Here is a 21,670-nt window from a genome sequence, read left to right as displayed (position 1 = left end):
CCAATTAGCTAGCTCCCCCTGGATCCCATGTCATCTAACCTTATTAACCAGTCTACCATGTGGAACCCTGTTGAATGCTTTGCTGAAGTCAATATAGACAATATCTACTGCTCTGCCTTCATCAATCTTCCTTGTCACTTCTTCAAAAAACTCAATCAAGTTAGTGAGACATGATTTATCAAGCACAAAGCCATGTTCACTATCCCTCACAAAAACAGAAGTTACTACAAAAGTTTAGCAGGTCTGACACAGCCTCAGATCCTTGAGAACTGTGAATGAGGAGGAATTGAGGTGTTGAATAAGTTTCAGAGGGCTGTGGAGACTAAGTTATTGAAGACATTGTATTTAAGACAGTGATTGATAGATTCTTGATTAATGAGGGGATCAAGGGTTTCAGGGGGAGGCCAAGAGAATGGGGTTGAGAAACATATCAGTCATGATCGAATGGTGGAGGAGACTCAATGGGCTAATTCTGCCTCTATATCTTATGGTCTTATAAAGTTATCCTTAATTATGTTTGAGGTTTTATTTCATTCAGTACATTGTGACATTTACATAATTGTTTTTGATTGTATTGTCAAGTGCCAACTTGTCTCAGTTCTTTGTTAAAAATCACACAATACCAGGTTATAGTCCAACAGCTTTAATTGGAAGATCCTTCATCAGGTCGTTGTGGAGTACCCAGTTGTTCACCTTCAGGTTCATTTACATTCAAGGGATTGAACCTACTCTCATGCTGGTACTTAACGTGTAGTTGGAAAGAAAAACTAGATTGTTGGATGTGCTATTGTTCAGATGAGACAACAACTTGTACGTATGTTAGTTACATCTTCAACTTGATATTATAGCAGCTGACTTAAAACTTGGTTGAAGAGGCTTAGACAACCAATTCCAGAATGCCTTGGCAGCTGAGATCATGGCTCACTGGAATGATTAATGTGAGAGATGTTCAAGAGGCCAGAATGAAAGGAATGCAAATAATTTGGATGGTTGTGGGGCCAGGTTAGATTACAGAGATAGATAGGAGCAAAGCCTTGGAGGGGATTCTCACAAGAGTAAGAGTTTTAAAATAAAAGTGTTCCTCTACCTGGAGCCAGTGTTTGTCAGCTAAAATAAGGGTGATTCATAATTGAGATTTGGTGCAAATAAGGTAGGGGAGTTTTTGATTGTCAGAGGGGATTTTGAATGGTCAAGTTGAGAGAAAGCAGAGACATGAATGAAGGTTTCAGCAGCACATGGGTCGAGGCAGGTAGAGAGTCAGGAGTTCAGTTGGAGGTGGAAATAGGCCATGTCTGTTAACTGGAGCTGCCTCTCGATTTGAAGGTGACATCTTTTCCAGGGTTGCAGGTTCTTGCCATAGGCGTTCACATGAGTTAACAGGCTAATTCTTGACCTGCAATTTGGATAAATGGGATAGGATGTCCCACACCATAGTTCCTGCATTCTTTGTTGCCACTGTGCCACATCATTAATGCTTTTGGACTCAAAGCATGATGCAGTTTATGGATAGATTGTCACCAATTTGAAAAATTGGTGGCAAGTTTGTCCCAATTATTAATGTCAAGGTTGCCATGCCTCAAGGAAAACTTCAGAGGTGCTCTGTTGTATTTCCTTCATCTTCCCCAGATTGTTGGGGTTTTTTTTCAGAAATCAGGACCATAGTAGGGGTGATGGTTTAATACCATCAGATACAGTGATCAGTCTTGCAAGGATTTCGCCTGAATGCTTGTAGATTTAACTTGGAGAAGTGGAAAATTGAACAAGCTTTTGTTGAATGGTCCAACAATAAATGCAGTGAATGTGATAGAAGCCATTTGTAGTATTTCTCTTATTCTGTAATGTGTTGCTGAAATACATACAAGGTCTCACTGCAGTTCAGGCATGTGATGATGACAGCTACTCCACACTCTAGGACTTCTGGTGACTTACAAACATCCTTGTTGTCAAAAGCTCATCAGATAATTTTTGCAAGTTTTGAGCTGGCACAGCTGCTTGGCATTGGACCTCCTTGGCTTTTGAGAGCGGGGAGTGCTTAACTTATAATAAATAATATCTTACACCAGAAAGAGAGATCCAGGTGGATTAGTGCATGAGTTATAAACGATTATTGCAGGTATAGCAAGTTATTATGAAGGCTAATGGAATGCTTTCTCTATTAGAAGATGGATTTACATGAAATTATAGATGTAATGATTCAGTTATACAGGACATGGGTGAGAGCACATCTTGAGTATGACGTGCAGTTTTGTTTTTTTTTTATTTAGGGAAGTTATAAATGTATTGGAAGTAGTGTGTAAGCGATTTACTACATTGTCACCTGGAATGAGCTGCTTGTCTTATGAGGGAATTGGACAGGGCTTGTTTTCACTGGACTTCAGAAGAACAAAGGGTGATTTGACTGACTAAAATTAAGGGTTACCCTTTAGGGCAGAGATGTGGGGACATGTTTTGTCATTCGAGGTTGTGTGACTTCAGAGTTGTCTGCCTCAGAAGATGGCGGAGGTGATTAACTTTTTAAAGAGGATAAATTCTTGTTAGACTAGAGAATCAAAGGATGGTAATATGAAATTTGAAACACAAACCAATAATCTTCTTGAATGGTGGAGCAGGCTTGTAGAGCGGAATAGTCTACTTCGCTCCTAACTTGTACTTGTAAGTTCAGTTATTCCTGTAACAATGAGAAATAGGGAGCCGGAGCCAATGGTCCTTCAAATGGTCCAGCAAGATTCAATGGTAATTGACACTGCAGCATGATTTGTTCTGCCTGTTTCAGATGTTACATATAATTATAGAGTCACACAGCACAGAAACAGATCTTTTAGTCCAACTCGTCCACGCTGACCCAACATAGAATCAGACCTTTCGGTCCAACCCGTCCATGTCGACCAGATAACCCAATCCAATCTAGTTCCACCTGCCAGCACCCGGCCCATATCCCTCCAAACCCTTCCTATTCATATACCCATCCAAATGCCTCTTAAATGTTGCAGTTGTACCAACCTCCACCACATCCTCTGGCAGCTCATTCCATACACATACCACCCTCTGCGTGAAAAAGCTGCCCCTTAGGTCTCTTTTATATCTTTCTCCTCTCACCCTAAACCTATGCCCTCTAGTTCTGGACTCCCCGACCTCAGGGAAAAGACTTTGTCTATTTATCCTGTCCATCCCTCATGATTTTGTAAACCTCTATAAGATCACCCCTCAGCCTCTGACGCTCCAGGGAAAACAGCCCCAACACTCCAATCTGATCTAGTCCCATTTTCCACCATTTGGCCCATATACCTGTAAGCCTTTCCTATTCATATATCCATCCAGATGCCTGTTAAATGTTGCAATTCTACCCACCTACACCACTTCCTTTGGCAGCTCATTCCATACACTCACCACCCTTTGCATGAAAATGTTACCCTTCAGATCTTTGTAAAATCTATCCCCACTTAAACATATGCCCTCTATTTTTGGAATCCCTCAGACCAGGATAAAGACCTTGGCTTTTCACCCCATCCATGCCCCATGTCATTTTATAAACCTCTTTATGGTCACCTCTCAATCTCAATGCTGCAGGGAATAAAACTCTAGCCTATTTAGCCTCTCCCTATAACACAGCAACATCCTTGTAAATCTTTTTGCACCCTCTCAAGTTTAACATCATCCTTCCTGTAGAAGGGTGACCAGAATCGTACGCAGTATTCTAAAAGTGGCCTCACTAATATTCTGTACAGCCACAACATGACATCCCAACTCCTATACTCATTGTTCTGACACATGAAGCGAAGAGTGCCAAAAGTATTCTTCACCATCCTGTCTACCTGCGATTCCACTTTCAAAGAACTATGCAACTGTACCTCTCGGCCTCTGTTCGGCAACAGTCCCCATGTCCCTACCATTAACTGCATAAGTCCTGCCCTGGTTTGCCTTACCAAATTACAACACCTCACATTTATATATATTAAAGTCCATCTGCCACTCCTCTGCTCATTAGCCCATCTGATCAAGGTCCTATTTCACTCTGAGGTAATCTTCTTCACTGTCCACTACACTACCAATTTTGATGTTGTCTGCAAACTTACTAACCGTGCCTCCTATATTCACATCCAAATCATTTATATAAATGACAAAAAGCAGTAGACCCAGCACCAATCCTTGTGGCACACTGCTGGTCACAGGCCTCCAGTTCAAAAAGCAATCCTCTGTCTCCTACCTTCAAACCAATTTTGTATCCAATTAGCTAGCTCCCCCTGGATCCCATGTCATCTAACCTTATTAACCAGTCTACCATGTGGAACCCTGTTGAATGCTTTGCTGAAGTCAATATAGACAATATCTACTGCTCTGCCTTCATCAATCTTCCTTGTCACTTCTTCAAAAAACTCAATCAAGTTAGTGAGACATGATTTATCAAGCACAAAGCCATGTTCACTATCCCTCACAAAAACAGAAGTTACTAGAAAAGTTTAGCAGGTCTGACAGCATCTGTGGAAGGAAATCAGAGTTAATGTTTTGGGTTGAATGACCTTCCTTAGGACTCGCCACAGACCCTGCCAGACCTGCTGAGCTTTTCCAGCGATTTCTGCTTTTGTTTCTGATTTACAGCATCTGCAGTTCTTTCAGCTTTTATTCACTATCCCTAATCACTCCTTGCCTTTCCAAATACATATGAATTCTGTCCTTAGAATCCCCTCTAACAACTTACCCACCACTGACGTAAGACTCGCCAGTCTATAGTTCGCTGGCTTTCCCTTACAGGCTTTTCTAAACAATGGCACCACATTAGCCAACTTTCAGTCTTCTCGCACCTCACCCGTGGCTGTTGATGATGCAAATATGTCAGCAGGTGGCCCAGTAATCTCTTCCATAGCTTCCTACAAAGTTCTGGGAAGTATCTGATCAGGTCCCGGACATTTATCTACCATTATGTGTCTTAAGACGTCCAGTACTTCCTCTTTTGTAAAATGAACTCTTTTCAAGACATCACTATTTATTTCCCCAAGCTTCTTAGCTTCCATGTCCTTCTCCACAGTAAATACTGACGCAAAATATTTGTTTAGTATCTTATCATGTTCCACCCATGGATGGTCAGGTTGATCTTTAAGGGGCCCTATTTTTTCATCAGTTACTCTATTGTCCTTAATGTATTTGTAGTGGATTCTCCTTAACTCTATTTGCCAAAATTATCTCATGTTCTCTTTTTGCCCTCCTGATTTCTCCCTTGTCCATACTCCTGCTGCCTTTCCATACTCCTCTAAGGATTCACTCAAAATCAGCCTTCTAATACCTGACACATGCCTCTTGCTTTTTCTTGACCAGAGCCTCCATTTCTCTAGTCATTCAGTCATCCCCCCACACCTACCAGCCTTGCCCTTTACACTAACAGTAACATACTATTTCTGAACTCTCGTTATCTCATTCTTAAAGTCCTCCCACTTCCCAACCATCCCTTTACCTACGAATAGCCTCCCCCAGTCAACTTTTGAAAGTTCCTTGTTAATACCATCAAAATTGGCCTCACTCCAATTTAGAGCTTTAATTTTTTAAGCAATTCAAACCTTCTCCATAACTATTTTAAAACTAGTATAATTATGCTCACTTGCCTGAAAGTGCTCCCCCACTTGCCCTGCCTTATTTCTCAACAGGTCAAGTATTCCTCCTTCTGTAGTAGGTGCATCTGCATATTAAATGAGAAAGTTTTCTTTACATACCTCCTCCCCATCCAAGCCCTTAACACTATACAGTCCCAGTCTGTATTTGGAAAGTTAAAATTCCCTACCATTACCACCCAAATATTCTTAAAGGTGTCTGGGATCTCCCTTCATATTTGCTTCTCAATTTCCCGCTGACTATTGGGGGGTCTATATACAATCCCAACAAGGTGATCAGCCCTTCCTTATTTCTCAGTTCCACCCATATAACTTCACTGGATATAACTCCCAGGAATATCGTCCCTAAGTATAGCTGTAATGTTATCCCTAACCAAAAACACCATTCCCCCTCCTCTGTTTTGACCCCCTTTCTGCCCTTCCTATAGCAATTATACCCTGGAACATTAAGCTGACAATCCTGACCTGCTATTCTGTAATAGCTATTGTATCCTAGTCCCATGTACCCAACCATGCCCTGAGTTCATCTGCCTTATCTGTCAGGCCTCTTGCATTGAAATAAATGCAGTTTAATCTGTCAGGTTTACCTCTCAGCCTCCTTGCCCACCCCACACATTCCTGATGAAGAGCTTATGCCTAAAACATCAACTCTTCTGCTCCTCAGATGCTGCCTGACCCTGCTGTGCTTTTCCAGTGCCACACTTTTGACTCTGACTCTCCAGGATCTGCAGTCCTCACTTCCTCCTTATCTCATTCTCTGTCAAGCTTTTGTCTTCCTTGACTATTTGACTTGCTTCCCTTATCTACTGTACCAGCTTCAACCTTTTCTCTTTTCTCACTACCACTTTAGTTTCCATACCACCACCACTCCCCCGCCCACCAACTTACCAGTTTAAAGCCTCCCAACTAGCATTAGTGAAACTGCCTGCAAGCTTCCAATTCAGGTGGAACCCATCCCTCTCATACAGGTCATTTCTACCCCTGAAGAGATCCTAATGGTCCAAAAATGTGAATCCTTGCCCCCATACCAGATCTTCAGCCATGCATTCATCTGCTGCATCGTCCTATTCCTCCACTCACTAGAACGTGGCACCGGTAATAGTCCAGATATTACCGCCCTCGAGGACCTACAAGAGAGAAAAGATAATGGATGCACTAATGATCTCCTTTCAGGATAGCATAATTAATAATATTCTTGTCAAAGAACATTCAGGAAGCAATGACCAGAATATGTTAGAATCGTCAATGAATTTTGTATTTGACATAATTTAATCCAGAACTAAACAATCTGAAATCTAAATAAAGAAAATTCTCTGCAGAACTTCATCCCTTTCCCTACATGTGCCGTTGGTACCAATATGCACAACAACCTCCTGCTGGTCACTCTTCCCTTTCAGAATATTCTGCACCCGCTCCAAGACATCCTTTACCCTGGCACCAGGGAGGCAACACACCATCCTGATGTCTCACTGACGGCTGCAGAAACAATTGTCTGTGCCCCAGACTAGTCAGTCCCCTAATACTATCGATCACTTGGAACCTGACACTCCCTTCATTACAGTACAGCCAGTCACGATACCAGAAATCCAGCTGTCAGTGCACTCTGCTGAGAAGCCATCCTCCCCACCACAGTATCCAAATCGAATCATCAATCCATGCTAAAACGTTCGGCCCTACATCATGAGCTCTTGTTTGATGGACACCTTATCAAGTGCCAGATTGAATTACATCATCGAAACCCTCTCCTCATTCCTCCTTCACAGAGAAAAAATGTGAAGTTCCCATTGGTTTTCTAACCAATAGGGGTCGTATATATCACTGGAACAGCATCAAACCCATGTCTTCACTCTTTAAATATCTATGCTTATCACAGACAGCCGCTTAGTGAATAGAGTTAACCATCTGCTAAATTATTGCAATCAGTTTAAGAAGTCCCACTGACTATTTTTGGGCGATTTAATATTTTTTTCAGTTTATTCACCCCCTGCACATGAAAAATCTCAGCCGATTTCAAGAAAACTGAGAATCTTACAGAAAGTGTATCTAACTATAATTCAAACTATAATTTCAGGTGAAATAATGTATGATATTTATGTGCTTTGTAAAATGTGGGTCTTGTAATGGGAAGAGAAAATGCTCAAAGTAGACAATTGTGTTCTCCCTCGCGCCATGACTGGAAAAGTTTTAGTCATATATTGTGGAGTTTACAGTTGCAGGCTTTTTTTTAAACAATACTGTGCAAAACAGGCCCTTCAGCCCTCAATGTTGCGCTGACCTGTGAACTATTCTCAGCTCGTCCCCCTACACTATCCATCATCATCCATGTGCTTATCCAAGGATTGTTTATATCTCCCTAATGTAGCTGAGTTAACTACATTGGCAGGTAGGGCATTCCACGCCCTTACCACTCTCTGAGTAAAGAACATGCTTCTGACATCTGTCTTAAATCTTCATCCCTCAGTTTGTAGTTATGCCCCCTCGTACAAGCTGACATCATCATCCTTCACTGTCTACCCTATCTAATCCTGATTTGGAGATGCCGGTGTTGGACTGGGATGTACAAAGTTAAAAATCACACAACACCAGGTTATATTCCAACAGGTTTATTGGAAGCACACTAGCTTTCGGAGCGTCGCTCCTTCATCAGGTGGTAATGATGAAGGAGCGACACTCCGAAAGCTAGTGTGCTTCCAATTAAACCTGTTGGACTGTAACCTGGTGTTGTGTGACTTTTAACTATCTAATCCTCTAATCATTTTGTATGTCTCTATCAAGTCCCCTCTTAGCCTTCTTCTTTCCAATGAGAACAGACCCAAGTGTCTCAGCCTTTCCTCATAAAACCTTCCTTCCTGACCAGGCAACATCCTGGTAAATCTCCTCTGCACCTTTTCCAATGCTTCCACATCCTTCCCAAAATATGGCAACCAGAACTGTACACAATATTCCAGATGTGGCCGCACTAGCGTTTTGTATAGTTGCAGCATGATATTGTGGCTCCGGAACTCAATCCTTCTACCAATGAAACCTAACACACCATATGCCTTCTTAGCAGCACTATCAACCTGGGTGGCAACTTCCAGGGATCTATGTAAATGAACTCCAAGATCCCTCTGCACATCCACAGTACAAGAATCTTTCCATTGACCCAGTATTCTGCCTTCCTGTTATTCTTTCCAAAGTGCATCACCTCACATTTAGTTGCATTGAACTCCATTTGCCACCTCTCAGCCCAATTCTGCAGTTTATCCAAGTCCCCCTGCAACCTGTAACATTCTTCCAAACTGGCCACTACTCCACTTAAATCTATCATCTCTCTATCACCGTGGGCGGCACGGTGGCACAATGGTTAGCACTGCTGCCTCACAGCGCCAGAGACCTGGGTTCAATTCCCACCTCAGGTGACTGACTGTGTGGAGTTTGCACATTCTCCCCGTGTCTGCGTGGGTTTCCTCTGGGTGCTCCAGTTTCCTCCCACAGTCCAAAAAACATGTGCAGGTTAGGTGAATTGGCCATGCTAAATTGCCCGTAGTGTTAGGTGAAGGGGTAAATGTAGGGGAATGGGTCGGGTCTGGGTGTGTTGCGCTTCAGTGGGTCGGTGTGGACTTGTTGGGCTGAATAGCCTATTTCCACACTGTAAGTAATCTAATCTAATCTAATCCACTGAGTTTAGTGTCATCTGCAAATTTACTAACCCATCCACCTATGCCTGCATCCAAGTCGTTTATAAAAATGACAAACAGCAGTGGTCCCAAAACAGATCCTTGTGGCACACCACTAGTAACCAGACTCCAGGCTCACCACCACTCACTGCCTTCTTTCAGAAAGCCAGTTTCTAATCCAAACTGCTAAATCACCCTCAATCCCATGCCACTGCATTTTCTCCAACTGCCTACCATGTGGAATGTTATCAAAGGCTTTACTGAAGTCCATGTACACCTCATCACCTGCCCTACCCTCATGTAGATGCTTGATCTCCTTCTCAAAAATGTCAATGAGGTTTGTGCTCTTGACGAAACCATGTTGACTACCTGAAATCAAATTGTTGCTTGCTGGATGATTATAAATCTTACCTCTTATAATCCTTTCCAAAACCTTTCCTACATTAGAAGTAAGGCTCACTGGTCTATAATTACCAGAGTCATCTCCACTGCCCTTCTTGAACAAGGGCACAACATTTGCAATCCTCCAGTCCTCTGGTACTAAACCTGTAGACAACAATGACTCAAATATCAAAGTCAAAGGCTCTGCTATCTCCTCCCTAGCTTCCTCAGATAAATCCCATCTGGCTTAGGGGACTTGTCTACTTTCACTCCTTCTAGAATTGGTAACACCTGTTCGTAATTAACCTCAATCCTTTCTAGTCTAATGTCTCGTACCTCATTCTACTCCTCTACAATATTCTCCTTTTTCTGAGTGAAAACCAATGAGAAATGTTCATTTAACACCTCTTCGATCTCCACAGGGTCCACACTCAACTTCCCACTTCTGTGTTTGACTGGCCCTATTCCTACCCTAGTCATTCTTTTATTCCTCACATACCTATAAAAAACTTTACGGTTCTCCTTTATTGTATTTGCTAAAGACTGCTCGTGTCCTCTCTTTGCTCTTCTTAACTCTCTCTTTAAATCCTTCCTAGCTGATCTGTAACTCTCCATCACCTCATCTGAACCATCTTGCCTCGTCAACACATACTTCTTCTGCTTAACAAGAGATGCAATTTCTGTAGTAAACCACGGTTCCCTTACCTTATCACTTCCTCCCTGCCTGACAGGGACATACCTATCAAAGACACGCAATATCTGTTCCTTAAACCAGCTTCACACTTCTATTGTCTGCATCCCCTGCATTTTGCTACCCCATTCTATGCATCCTAATTCTTGCCTAATCGCATTATAATTGCCCTTGCTTCATCGATAACTCTTGACCTTGGCATATATCTATCCCTTTCCATCACTAAACTAAACGTAACTGAATTATGGTCACTCTCTCCAAAGTGCTCACCTACAACTATATCAAACACCTGGCCTGGTTCGTTACCAAACACCAGATCCAGTGTGGCCTCCCCTCTTGTCGGCCCTTCGACATACTGTGTTAGGAAACCCTCCTGTACACATTGGACAAAAATTGATCCATCCGACGTACTAGAGTTATAGCATTTCCAGTCAATGCTGGGGAAGTTAAAATCCCCCATAATGACCATCCTGTTCCTTTCATTCCTACCCAGAATAATTTTGCCAATCCTCTCTCCCTCCTCCCTGGAACTCTGTGGAGGCCAATTTAAAAAAACTCCAAGCAGTGTGACCTCTCCTCTCCTGTTTCTAACCCCAGCCCACACTACCTCAGTAGACAAGTCCTCATCAAAAGTCCTTTCAGCCACCGTTGTACACTCCTTGACTAACAAGGCTACACCTCCCTCTCTTTTACCACCTTGCCTGTTCTTAATGAAAGATCTAAACCATGGAACATCCATTCCTCACCCTGCTCTATCCATGTTTCCGATATGGCCACAACATCCATGCATCTACCTTATTTTGGATACTTCTGGCATTGAAGTAGACACACTTCAAACCAGCTTGCAGCCTGCCAGCACATTCCTGTGACTGTGAAATCCTGTCCCTGTCCTCCCTTCTGTCATTCTCCTGTGCACTGCAACTACACCTCAGGTTCCCATCCCCCTGCTGAGCTAGTTTAAATCCACCCGAATAGCACCAGCAAATTTCCCACCCAGGATATTAGAACCCCGTGGTTCAAGTGAAGACCGTCCTGTTTCCACCTTGCCCAGAATAAGCCCCAAGTACCTGAAAATCTCCCTCCTGCACCATCCTTGCAGCCACATGTTCAGCTGATATCTCTCCCTATTCCTTGCCTCACTATCACGTGGCAAGGGTAACAAGCCAGAGATAATAACTCTGTTTGTTCTAGCTCTCAGCTTCCACCCTAGCTCCCTGAAATCCCACCTTACACCCCTATCCCTCTTTCTACCTATGTCGACCAAAGTTTTGTTAATCCCGTATTTATTTTCCAAAGTGCATTGTCAGTCATTCATATTAGGTAAGACTAGATAATTAATAAAAGATGTCATGACTCTGTCAACTTAGAGAATCACAGAATTCTTACTGCACAAATAGAGACCATTCAGCCTATTATGTTATTACTGGATCTCCAATAATCACTGCCATTTTTGTTCATAATCATTCAATGCCCCCTTGAATGTTTCAACTTAATCTGCCTCCACCACACTTCCATGCAATGTATTCCTGACCTGAACAACTCATTGCTTGTAAACATTTTTTTCACATTTGCTACATTTGGAAATCACTTTAAATCTGTGCCCTTTGGTTCTTGATCATTTTACTATCAGAAAGAGCTTCTTTATGTCTATTCTCTAAAAACTGCTAATTACTTTGAAAGATCTCCTCTTTGCCTTCTTCCCTCCAAGTTTTAGCTTTAGGTAAAACATTCACAGAGACATTAACTCAACAGGAGGCCATTTGGCCCATTGTGTCAATGTCAACTCTCTGTGGAGTAGTCCAGTCACTTTTTGGCTCTGCCTTTAAAAGTTTCCTGTTGAAATAATTGATAGTCTCTAGTTTCACCATTATTATGTGCAGTGAGTTCCAGCTCATTAAAAATTCTTTCTCACATTCCCCTTGTATCTCTTGCCCAAACTTTAAAGCTGTTTTCTTTTAGCATCAGCTAATGAAAATGTTTCTTTTTTTATCTCCCTTATCCAAACTGTCATATTCTTGTGCACTTCAATCATATCTCCCTGAAACTTCCTTGTCAGTTTTGTATGCTTTCTTTGCACTGACCTTGGCAAATGCCTTAACTGCACCATTGGAACGATATCCTCTACTGTTACAGATGAACTTTTCTCTTTTAATATAACTTATTCTTTGCCTGGAATTGCAAACTTTGATCAAATAGCTGAACTTCTATGATGTTTATCACAATAAGTTGGAGAAGACATTATTTGATGATGACTAGTCTGTAATATAAGATCAGGATAGACTGATCTTGCAACAGTAGTGGACTCACCAATGTTAAGGACATTTAAATGGGCATTGGACATACATAGGTAAAAACAATGACTGCAGATGCTGGAAACCAGATTCTGGATTAGTGGTGCTGGAAGAGCACAGCAGTTCAGGCAGCATCCAAGGAGCTTCGGACATACATACGGATAATAATGGAATGGTGTAGGTTAGATGGGCATCAGATTATTTTCACAGGGCAGCGCAACATCGAGGGCCGAAGGGCCTGTACTGCACTGTAACGTTCTATGTTCTATGGGTGTCAATCTGATTTGATGTTGTGTACCTCATCTGATATCCTGGCATTTAGCACAGGTCAAATTCAAAAAGAGTTATAAAGAGTGAAATAAATCAAGATAAACTTTATTGTTCCTTATATTTAGATAGAATTTATTGCTACTGCAATGATTCTCTGCATTTACACTCTTCATAAAGTGTGGCATCAAGGACTGTACACAATACTCCAGCTGAGGTCTAATTAGTGTCCAAATATACGTTCAGCATAATCTCCCTATTCTTGTTCTCTATGCCATTTCAGTGAAGCCTAGAATAGTGTATGTTTTATTAGTAGCTCTCTCTACAGCCCCACATTCCTGATGAAGGGCTTATACCCAAAATGTCGACTCTCAGATGCTGCCTGACCTACTGTGCTTTTCCAGTGTCACACTTTTCAACTTTCTACCTGTGTTGCCAATTTTAATGACATATGCAAGTATATCAAGTGTCTCTACTCCTACACACCTGGCTGGTATTATGACTTGGTTTTATGGCTGTCCTGTTTGAACGATGTTTTCCAGGCTTGTGGATAAATCCAAACATATGAAATAAGAGCAGGAGTAGACCGTTCAGCCTCTCGAGCCCATTTCACAATTCAATAAGATCATGCTGACCTGCTTGTATTTCAAATTACACATTCCCATCTACTGCTGACAGTCTTTGATTCCATTGCAAACAAGAATATACCTTCCTCTGTCCTAAAAATTAGATTAGATTAGATTAGATTACTTACAGTGTGGAAGCAGGTCTACACCGCCCCGCCGAAGCGCACACAACCAGACCCATTCCCCTACATTTACCCCTTACCTAACACTACAGGCAATTTAGCATGGCCAATTCACCTGACCTGCACATTTTTTGGACTGTGGGAGGAAACCGGAGCACCCGGAGGAGACCCACACAGACACGGGGAGAATGTGCAAACTCCACACAGTCAGTCACCTGAGGCGGGAATTGAACCCGGGTCCATATTTCATGGCCCCCACCTTCAAGACCTTCTGAAGCAGAAAACTCTAAAGTCACACAACCCTCTGAGAGAAAAATATTTTTCCTTCACCTGGTCCAAAAAGGCTAACCCTTAATTTTAATATTGTGCCCCTTAATTCTGAACTTAGCCACAAGAAGTAACATCTTTCCACATCCACCTTGTCAAGACCATTGAGAATCTTATCCACTTCAGTTAAATTACCCCTCACTCTTCGAATCTCCAATGGTTAAAAAAAACAGCATGTCTGACCTATCCTCATAAGAGAACCCATTCATTTCCAGGTATGAATCCAGTAAACCTCCTTCAAACCATCTCAATTTAGATCCTTCATGAAATAAGGATAACAAAACTGCACATGATATTTATGATGGGGACTTACTGACGTCCTGTATAACTGAAGTGAAGTAACATTACTTTTATCTTCAATTCTTATCATAATAAAGAATAGCATCCTATTAACCTTCTAGGTTGTGCTGTACTTGCATACCTAACTTTGTGGACCATGGATACCTATCTTTGAATTTAGCTACCATGTTCCCCTCATGATTGATATAGAACAAAGAACTATATCAAACACAGAGAATGTTGGAGAAACCCAGCAGGTCTAGTAGCATCTGTAAATAGAGAGAAACAGAGTTGTGAAATTCTGAAGATGGTTACTGGACTCAAAACATAAACCCTGTTTCTCTCTCCACAGATGCTGCCAGACCTGTTGAGTTTCTCCAACATTTTCTTTGCTTGTTTCAGATTTCCAGCATCTGCAGTCCTTTGGTGTATATCAATCATCATCCTTTTTTGTTTTCAAAACCAAAGATTTATTGACCAATTTTTTTTCCCTGAAGTCAATCCTTGCAGAGGGAAATCTCACTTTTTTCCTTTACCTAAAATGTGCATTTGTGTTTGTGTGTGTTTTTTATGGTAGTTATGATGGTAACCATTGCTTTTTAAAAATTCATTCAATGGTTGTGGGTGTTGCTAGCTAGGCCGACATTTGTTAGCCATCCCTAGTTACCTTTGAGAAGGTGATGGTGAGCTGCTGTCTTGAACTGCTGCAGTTCATTTGGCATATTTTCATATTACAACCCTATTAGTCAATTTATTGAATAGGTTATTTTATTTTTAAAAATCAAAAATTTAGTGTTTATTAAAGAAACTTGTTTGATGAATATTCTTATTTTAAGTCTAATATAGCTTATGATTGGTCAGATCAGGAACTGGGTATAACAAATTAAAGTTATGTTGTGATGTGTAGAGCAGTAGGAATAGAGAAAGACAGCGCACTTCTCCAGTTTAAGTCAGAACACCATTAGTCTCTGATGCCAATCACATTTTTAAAAATTTTGACTATAATCTTAAGTATGGCTTATAATATAATATATTATAATATAATGGCTTTGCCTCTTGAATTACACACTCCCGTTGTAAATATGTAAACTCACGAACAGGAATTAACTGTACTGACCTTACAGTGTAACATTAGGGTTTAGCTCTCTCCTATTGATACATCACATGCCTTCCCCTTTCTCTTTCCCTTTCTATCTGTCAGGGGAAGTCAACCTTCAAGGAATGCTCACAATCTCCCTTTCCCATAGAAATATATAACAATACACCAAATGTGTTAACATATTTTCATCTCACAACTGTCATAAATGTAAGAATCATAATAATTTGTATTGTGTATGAAAATAAACAAATAGCTATATGTCTACAGCACATACCTTGTAACCACTGCCTCATAGTTTTGGAGAACTGCAAGAATGGGGCAAAAGATGCTTCTAACACTGTGACTTCATTTGATTAGCTTTACTTCTCAAATGAAGTAATTCTATCCTGGCTATTTTCACAAATTCTTTACCTGATGTCTTTTATATATTTTACCTTATAGAGAAGAGTCACAAAACATGATTAGAAATTATTCACTTGAGAAACCTTCTATTTTACTTCCTTATTCAACATATCTATATTTGTCACAGAAAAAGACAGCAGGGTATTAGACTTCGAGCTCAACTTTGATAGTTTCGTGTTACAATCAACCATCAGCCAGCCTGCAAAACATTTCTGATAATAAACATGTCACCAAGACCCACTAATTGTTATCTAGTTCCACCAAGATACCTTTATCCATTGTCCATGATTTGCTTTCACTAGTGTCAATTTCACCACCATGAGTACTTCCCAAACAGTGTCACTTCTTGAATTCCATCTTATAGATTTCTACTCTAAGTTGTCTCTTGATTAGATTTCAGAACCTCAGAGAGGAAGCTCATGTCACCACCTCACCCTAGTCAACTTTACTCAACAAACATTTGATCTTTTTATCTGCTTTTGTTCTTTGGCTTTTCTGCTTTTCTATCTCTATGCTCAAGTGTTTGCTTATTTTCTTTCCTTCATTTTCAACATTATCTGCTCCTGTGTCAAGACAACCTCAGCTTCAGTCTGCCAGGCAAAAAACCATTCAACATCAGGCAAGGAATTCAGTTTCTCCATCCTGTTAAGTATTATGGGATGTTTCTAATTTACATCATATGAACTGCAGAACAGAAGAGCAGGAAGTTAGATTGTATAGTGAAAAAGTCATGTGCAAAAGGAAAACTCTGGTCAGACTGTCAGGAATGAATGAAAGTTGAGCATTCAAGTCCAACTGAAAATGTACAGGTAACTAGTTAGAATGAGGAAAAGTGTTTTAGAAGGTCAGAACAGTCTGATGGTACTGGAGTGACATTAGTGAAGAGAGCAAATAGAAGTTAGAGCAGGGGGTGAAAACCAATGGATGACTAGTTCCAAGATAGAGAAACAAATGAGATGGGTGCAGGCAACAATAGTGGACTGCGGATCCAAGCTGCACTAGGAAATCCCATGAAAATGAACATATTCATTTTCTTAAATAGAAACCGAAACAACTGCAGATGCTGTAAATTAGAAACAAAAACAGAAATTGCTGGAAAAGCTCAGTTGGTCTTGACAGCATCTGTGAACAGAAATGAGTTCTAGGGAAGGATCACCAGACCTGAAATGTCAACTCTGATTTCTCTTCACAGATGCTGCCAGACCTGCTGAGCTTTTCCAGCAACTTCTGTTTTTTATCCATTTTCTTATTCATTCACTGGAGGCCAGCATTTATTGCCATCCCGAATTGTCCTGAGAAAATAGTGGCAAGCAGCCTTCTTGAACTGCTGCAGCCCATTTGATGTAAATAGTACACCATGTTGTTTGAGATGGAGTTCCAGGAAGGTTGATGTCTATGATGAGTGGAAGCTACAAGTGGTAAGTAAAATATTTTTTAAAAATTAGTTAAATTCAAATAAACCTAATCTGGCAGCAATAGAAAATTTACATTTGGAAACTTATAAAGAAAAATGTAAGAGATTAAAATAATGCTAGCTCACGAGCAAACCATCTAAGAAACCACTTTCAAGATGCAACAATGATAATTGACATTCCTTGTGGTTCTCTTCATTGTCTAGTAATAGGAAGCAGAAAAAAAAATGTTCTTATGGCTGTTTCCATGGCTACTCTTCCTTGGAAAAGGAGACAAAGAAACTTAGAGGCTGGAATCCAAAGTAGGCAAAAAGGAGGCTGGAAGAACACAGCAAGCCAGGCAGCATCAGGAGACGGAGAAGTCAGCGTTTCGGGTGTAACCCTTCTTCAGGGCTAAATGTGGGGGTAGGGGGAGCTACAGATAAGGAGAAAGATGGTGTGGGGTGGAGACGTAGCAGAATGGTGAGGTCGTGATAGGGTACAACCTGATTGGTCGATAGGAAGGATGAATCTGGTTGGTAACTGGAAGGGTCAGTGGGTGGAAGGGAAGGGAGGAGGAGGGGATGGATAGGGAGCTGGCAGATGGGTGGGAAGGTTATTTGAAATTTGAGAACTCAGTGTAATAGAGGGTGTTATGGGTTGAGGTGGCCGAATACAGGGTGCTGATTTTGAATGGTGAGTGAGTTCTCTGACTGGAGGTGAGTCTTGCGAACTTACCCATAGCTACCTGAACAAACCTCCTCCCATCCTGTTTCCTGCAAAAACTCCATCCCGTTCTCCCAATTCCTCCATCTCTGTCGCATCTGCTCTGATGAGGTGTTCCACTCCCAAGCATCCTAGCTGTCCTCCTATTTCAAACAACATTTCTTTTCCCCCCTCGGCATCCAGACAGCCCTCCACTGCACATTTCCCACTTCACTGCTCTAAAACTCCCCTCCAAACGTAATAAAGACAAGGTCCTCCTTATCCTCACTTTACACTCCACAAGCCTCCACATCCAAAGTATCATCCTCAAACACTTCTGCCAACTCCAATTAGGACCTGACCACCAGAAAATCTTACTCTCCCCACCCTTCTCTGCTTTCCACAAGGACCATTCCCTTTGTGCTACACTTCCCACCAACCCCTTCAACCCCCCTCGGTACCTTCCCCTGTAAGTGAAAAAGATGCAACATTTGCCCATACATCATCTCCCTCACCTCCATCCACCACCCCAAACAGTCCTTCCAGGTGAGACAGAGGTTCACCTGCATCTCCTCCTAGTCTGCTGTATCCAGTGCTCTTGATGTGGTCTTCTCTACATCAGTGACACTAGGTGTCCATTTTGCTGAGCATTTTCACCGAGCCTGAAATGGCCAGCCTGACCTCCTGGTCACTGCCCATTTCAATTCACACTCCCCCTCCGACATGTCCATCCTTGTCCTCCTCCATTGCCAAAAACTGAAGGAACAACACCTCATCTTTCATCTGGGCAGTTTACAGTCTGAGGGACTAAACACTAAGTTCTCGAATTTCAAATTACTTTCCCACCCATCCCCCGGCTCCACTCTTCCCTTCCATTCCACCTACTGACCCTTCCTTCTAGCTACCAACCAAATTCTTCCCTCCCATTGACCAACCAGGTCATACCCACTCCCTGTCTTCACCTATCACGAGCTCACCATTCTGCTACTCTGCCTACCCCACCTTCCCCTCTGTCTCTTTACCTGTAGCTCCCCCTAACCCCACATCTAGTCCTGAAGAAGGGTTATACCCAAAGTATTGACTTCACCACCTCCTGATGCTGCCTGGCTTGCTGTGTTCTTCCAGCCTCCTGCTTGTCTACCTTGGAACAAGAAGCCAGTCTATTACCAGAGGGTAAGTCTTGAGGAGCACTGTTCAGTATCAAGCATAACTAACCAGAGATTCTTCCATTCTTACTATCTGCCTTTGGCATACCAGAGGATTTACAGATTAATTGATAAGCAACCTGTTTGGCCACATTCTGAATGCACCTTATAAGGCTGCTGCAGCTCAGATGCAAGGATACTATGCACTGTGCCTCAGGACTTCATTACTGTTGAAGGTTCGAAAGACTGAAGCCTAATTATGTTCCACAGTATGTAAATAATTTGGACTCAGTTTTAAGGGACAGGGTCGGCCATTTAGGACAGAGATGAGGAAAACTATCTTAACTTGGAAGGTGGTAAACCATTGGAGTTCTTTACCACATATGTTTGCGGAGGCCTATTTATTGAGTATATTTAAGAAAGAAATAGATATATTTCTACAGATTGAATTGGTCAAGTGATAGGGGGAGAGAGTGAGCATACAGCATTGAGATATAGGATCTACTGTGATCATATTACATGATGGAGCAGTTTCAATGAGCCTAATGTCCTACTCTTGCTCCTACTTTTAATGTTCCTGTATTTTTAAAATCTGCGAACAACATAGTAGTATGAGATAGGCAGAGGATTGTAAAAGAGTGTAGAAAGACAAACAAGTTAATAGAATGAGCAACAGCAAAATACTGTGAATAGAGCAAATCTGAAAATAACACTGCTGGAAATACTCAACCAGTCAGGCAGCATCTGTGAAGAGAAACAATTCAATACTTGATTAAGTCCTATTATTGTAGAATGGGCAAATTGAGAATTAATGCAATTTAATAGGGATATTGGAGTGAGTTACAGGATACAATCTTGTTTTTTTTTAACCAATGGCAGTTAACTCACGTTGATGAAAATCTTTATTTTAACTTTCCTAATTCTTATTCTCAGTGTTTCGCATGGACAAGCCCCCATTGTCAACAAGTTTGCCTCTCTCAGATAATGCCGGTGGCCCGGTAACTTCCGAGTCGGGAAAATTGTTCGGGCTTGTCAATGCGCCCTCTGGCCCTTTGTATAGACACTAATATTTGCAGAATTACCTGTAAGTCTATATTTTTTTTGTTCGGTGTACCGAACCATCAATTAATTCGGAAATCCAGGACATAGAAAGTCAAAACAAAACGGTCAGGACGTCATGTGTAAGTTTTTGAACTGTCAGGTGTTCTAGCAGCAATGAAGCATGTTACCTCTGAACAAAATGTTACCCTGGAGTCGTTGAAAATTGCCGGAAGTGGGCAGCTCACAATGAGCCAGGTGAGCACTCGCTGCCTTTCCCCAGGCAGTAAGTCCTACACCTTTCTAACCTGTTTTCTTCTTACCCGCCTTTACCATAAAAGGAAGAAGGAAGCTGGCGAAAAGCAAGGGCGAGCCGGCTCCACCATGGTGACCATACTCGAGCGAAACTCCAAGTGTCAGCAGCAGTCTGCTCCACCTCCCCAGGTAGGGAACACGGCCCTTACTCGATGTTTGCGGCTCCTCCCCCAGAGAACGCGAGGCTGCAGGTAGCAGGCGTTTCTCAAACCTTTCTTCACCTTGAAACTCATCCGTTCCATCTGTTTACAGTGTACCCAATTCCAGAGACATGGGAGTGAACCTGGTGACAATCGTGCTGCTTCTGGCCAAAACACTGGGTCGTGCAGAAGGTGAGTTTATAATTACAACACTCCGTGTGTTTGCCTTACGCGGAGTGAAAGCAAATCTGCTCCATGATCTTCAGTATTACCTGAGGTATCTGATACTGAGTGAAATGCCCAGTCAGTGAAATGAAATGTTTAATTTTGCATAACGTTACCTAATGTGAGTAACCGTCATCTCCTCGCTTCGAGATTATGAATTGGCACCTGAGTATTGCATTGATTTCTGCGGGAGGTGGGGAGATGTTCTGTTCCAAAAGCCTTATTTTAATCCATTCATTTGATCATCTCATTGTATAAAGTATTTTTTTTAATCGTGTACTTGTTCACGTTTAGCAGTCAGTGCTATCAGTTCAGATATGTTCACTTCGGGCACAGGCACATTATTCCCCCGGTTCAGGTTCTGATTATTAATTCCTCCATTGTTTTCCTTAGCAGGTTCCTGCTCTTCTGGAAGTGCACTCACTTGTGAAGACTGTTTGAGGCTTGGGCCGCTGTGTAGTTGGTGCTTCCAGGAGGTAGAACAAACACTTTTACAAGAATGCCACGTCTTCCAAGGGCAATCTTTACTCCATTTATTTTATTTTAAATGTATTATAAAAAGCTTCTGTTTCTGCTGCTCACTCATGAGTTTGACCGTGAAGTTAATAGTTAATCCATTAAAGCCACAGCCTTTTCCTCTGGACTTGTGTGTTTTATTTGTGACAATTGCAGTCAGAAATACAGTAAATGAGTAATCCATTCTATAGATAGTTTGAAGGTATTGAATATGTGTTTGCAAGTCGGGTGTACAGAAGAATACTGAAGGCGAGGGATTCTAAAAAGTGAATCCGCACCTAAAATATGGCTCTCATATGTGTTTCAAACCGGAAATTTACACCAACTCAAACCCTATCTGTTGTTTTACGTGTGTCCTTAACTCATTTAAGTTAGCCTCAGGCTTAGAAAATTAAGGTCTTGAACAAACTTGTACAAATATTCCTCTCAAATTACATGGCGAGTGAATGCA

At 41.6% G+C, this 21,670-nt stretch overlaps 1 protein-coding gene and 1 long non-coding RNA gene across 3 annotated transcripts in view; one reads left to right on the top strand and one right to left on the bottom strand.

The window, feature by feature from the left end:
* Nucleotides 1-367: 367 nt before the first annotated feature.
* LOC148149630 (uncharacterized) lies at nucleotides 368-20,307 on the bottom strand. Its single transcript, XR_015757692.1, has 3 exons — nucleotides 20,215-20,307; nucleotides 6,629-6,727; nucleotides 368-2,668 (listed from the first exon to the last, which is right to left on the bottom strand). It is a non-coding gene; the product is annotated as an uncharacterized LOC148149630 (long non-coding RNA).
* Nucleotides 20,308-20,332: 25 nt separating this feature from the next.
* Nucleotides 20,333-21,670, top strand: part of itgb6 (integrin, beta 6) — a 90,070-nt gene continuing 88,732 nt past the window's right edge. The window contains exons 1-3 of one of the 2 annotated variants that reach the window (XM_043693848.2): nucleotides 20,333-20,467; nucleotides 20,591-20,670; nucleotides 21,100-21,179. In XM_043693848.2, coding sequence (XP_043549783.1) covers nucleotides 20,610-20,670; nucleotides 21,100-21,179 — 141 coding nt within the window. In that variant the 5' untranslated portion in view covers nucleotides 20,333-20,467; nucleotides 20,591-20,609. Of the gene's footprint in view, nucleotides 20,468-20,590; nucleotides 20,671-21,096; nucleotides 21,180-21,670 lie in introns of both variants that reach the window. The other variant, XM_043693845.2, reaches the window with a different exon arrangement.

The sequence above is a fragment of the Chiloscyllium plagiosum genome, unplaced genomic scaffold, assembly GCF_037043375.1.
Source record: "Chiloscyllium plagiosum isolate Xiang-an unplaced genomic scaffold, Cpla_swu_hap1 HiC_scaffold_7, whole genome shotgun sequence".
NCBI classification, from domain to species: Eukaryota; Metazoa; Chordata; class Chondrichthyes; order Orectolobiformes; family Hemiscylliidae; genus Chiloscyllium; species Chiloscyllium plagiosum.
The sequence above is the reverse complement of the archived record's forward strand: the minus strand, read 5'-3'. Positions and strand labels throughout refer to the sequence as shown.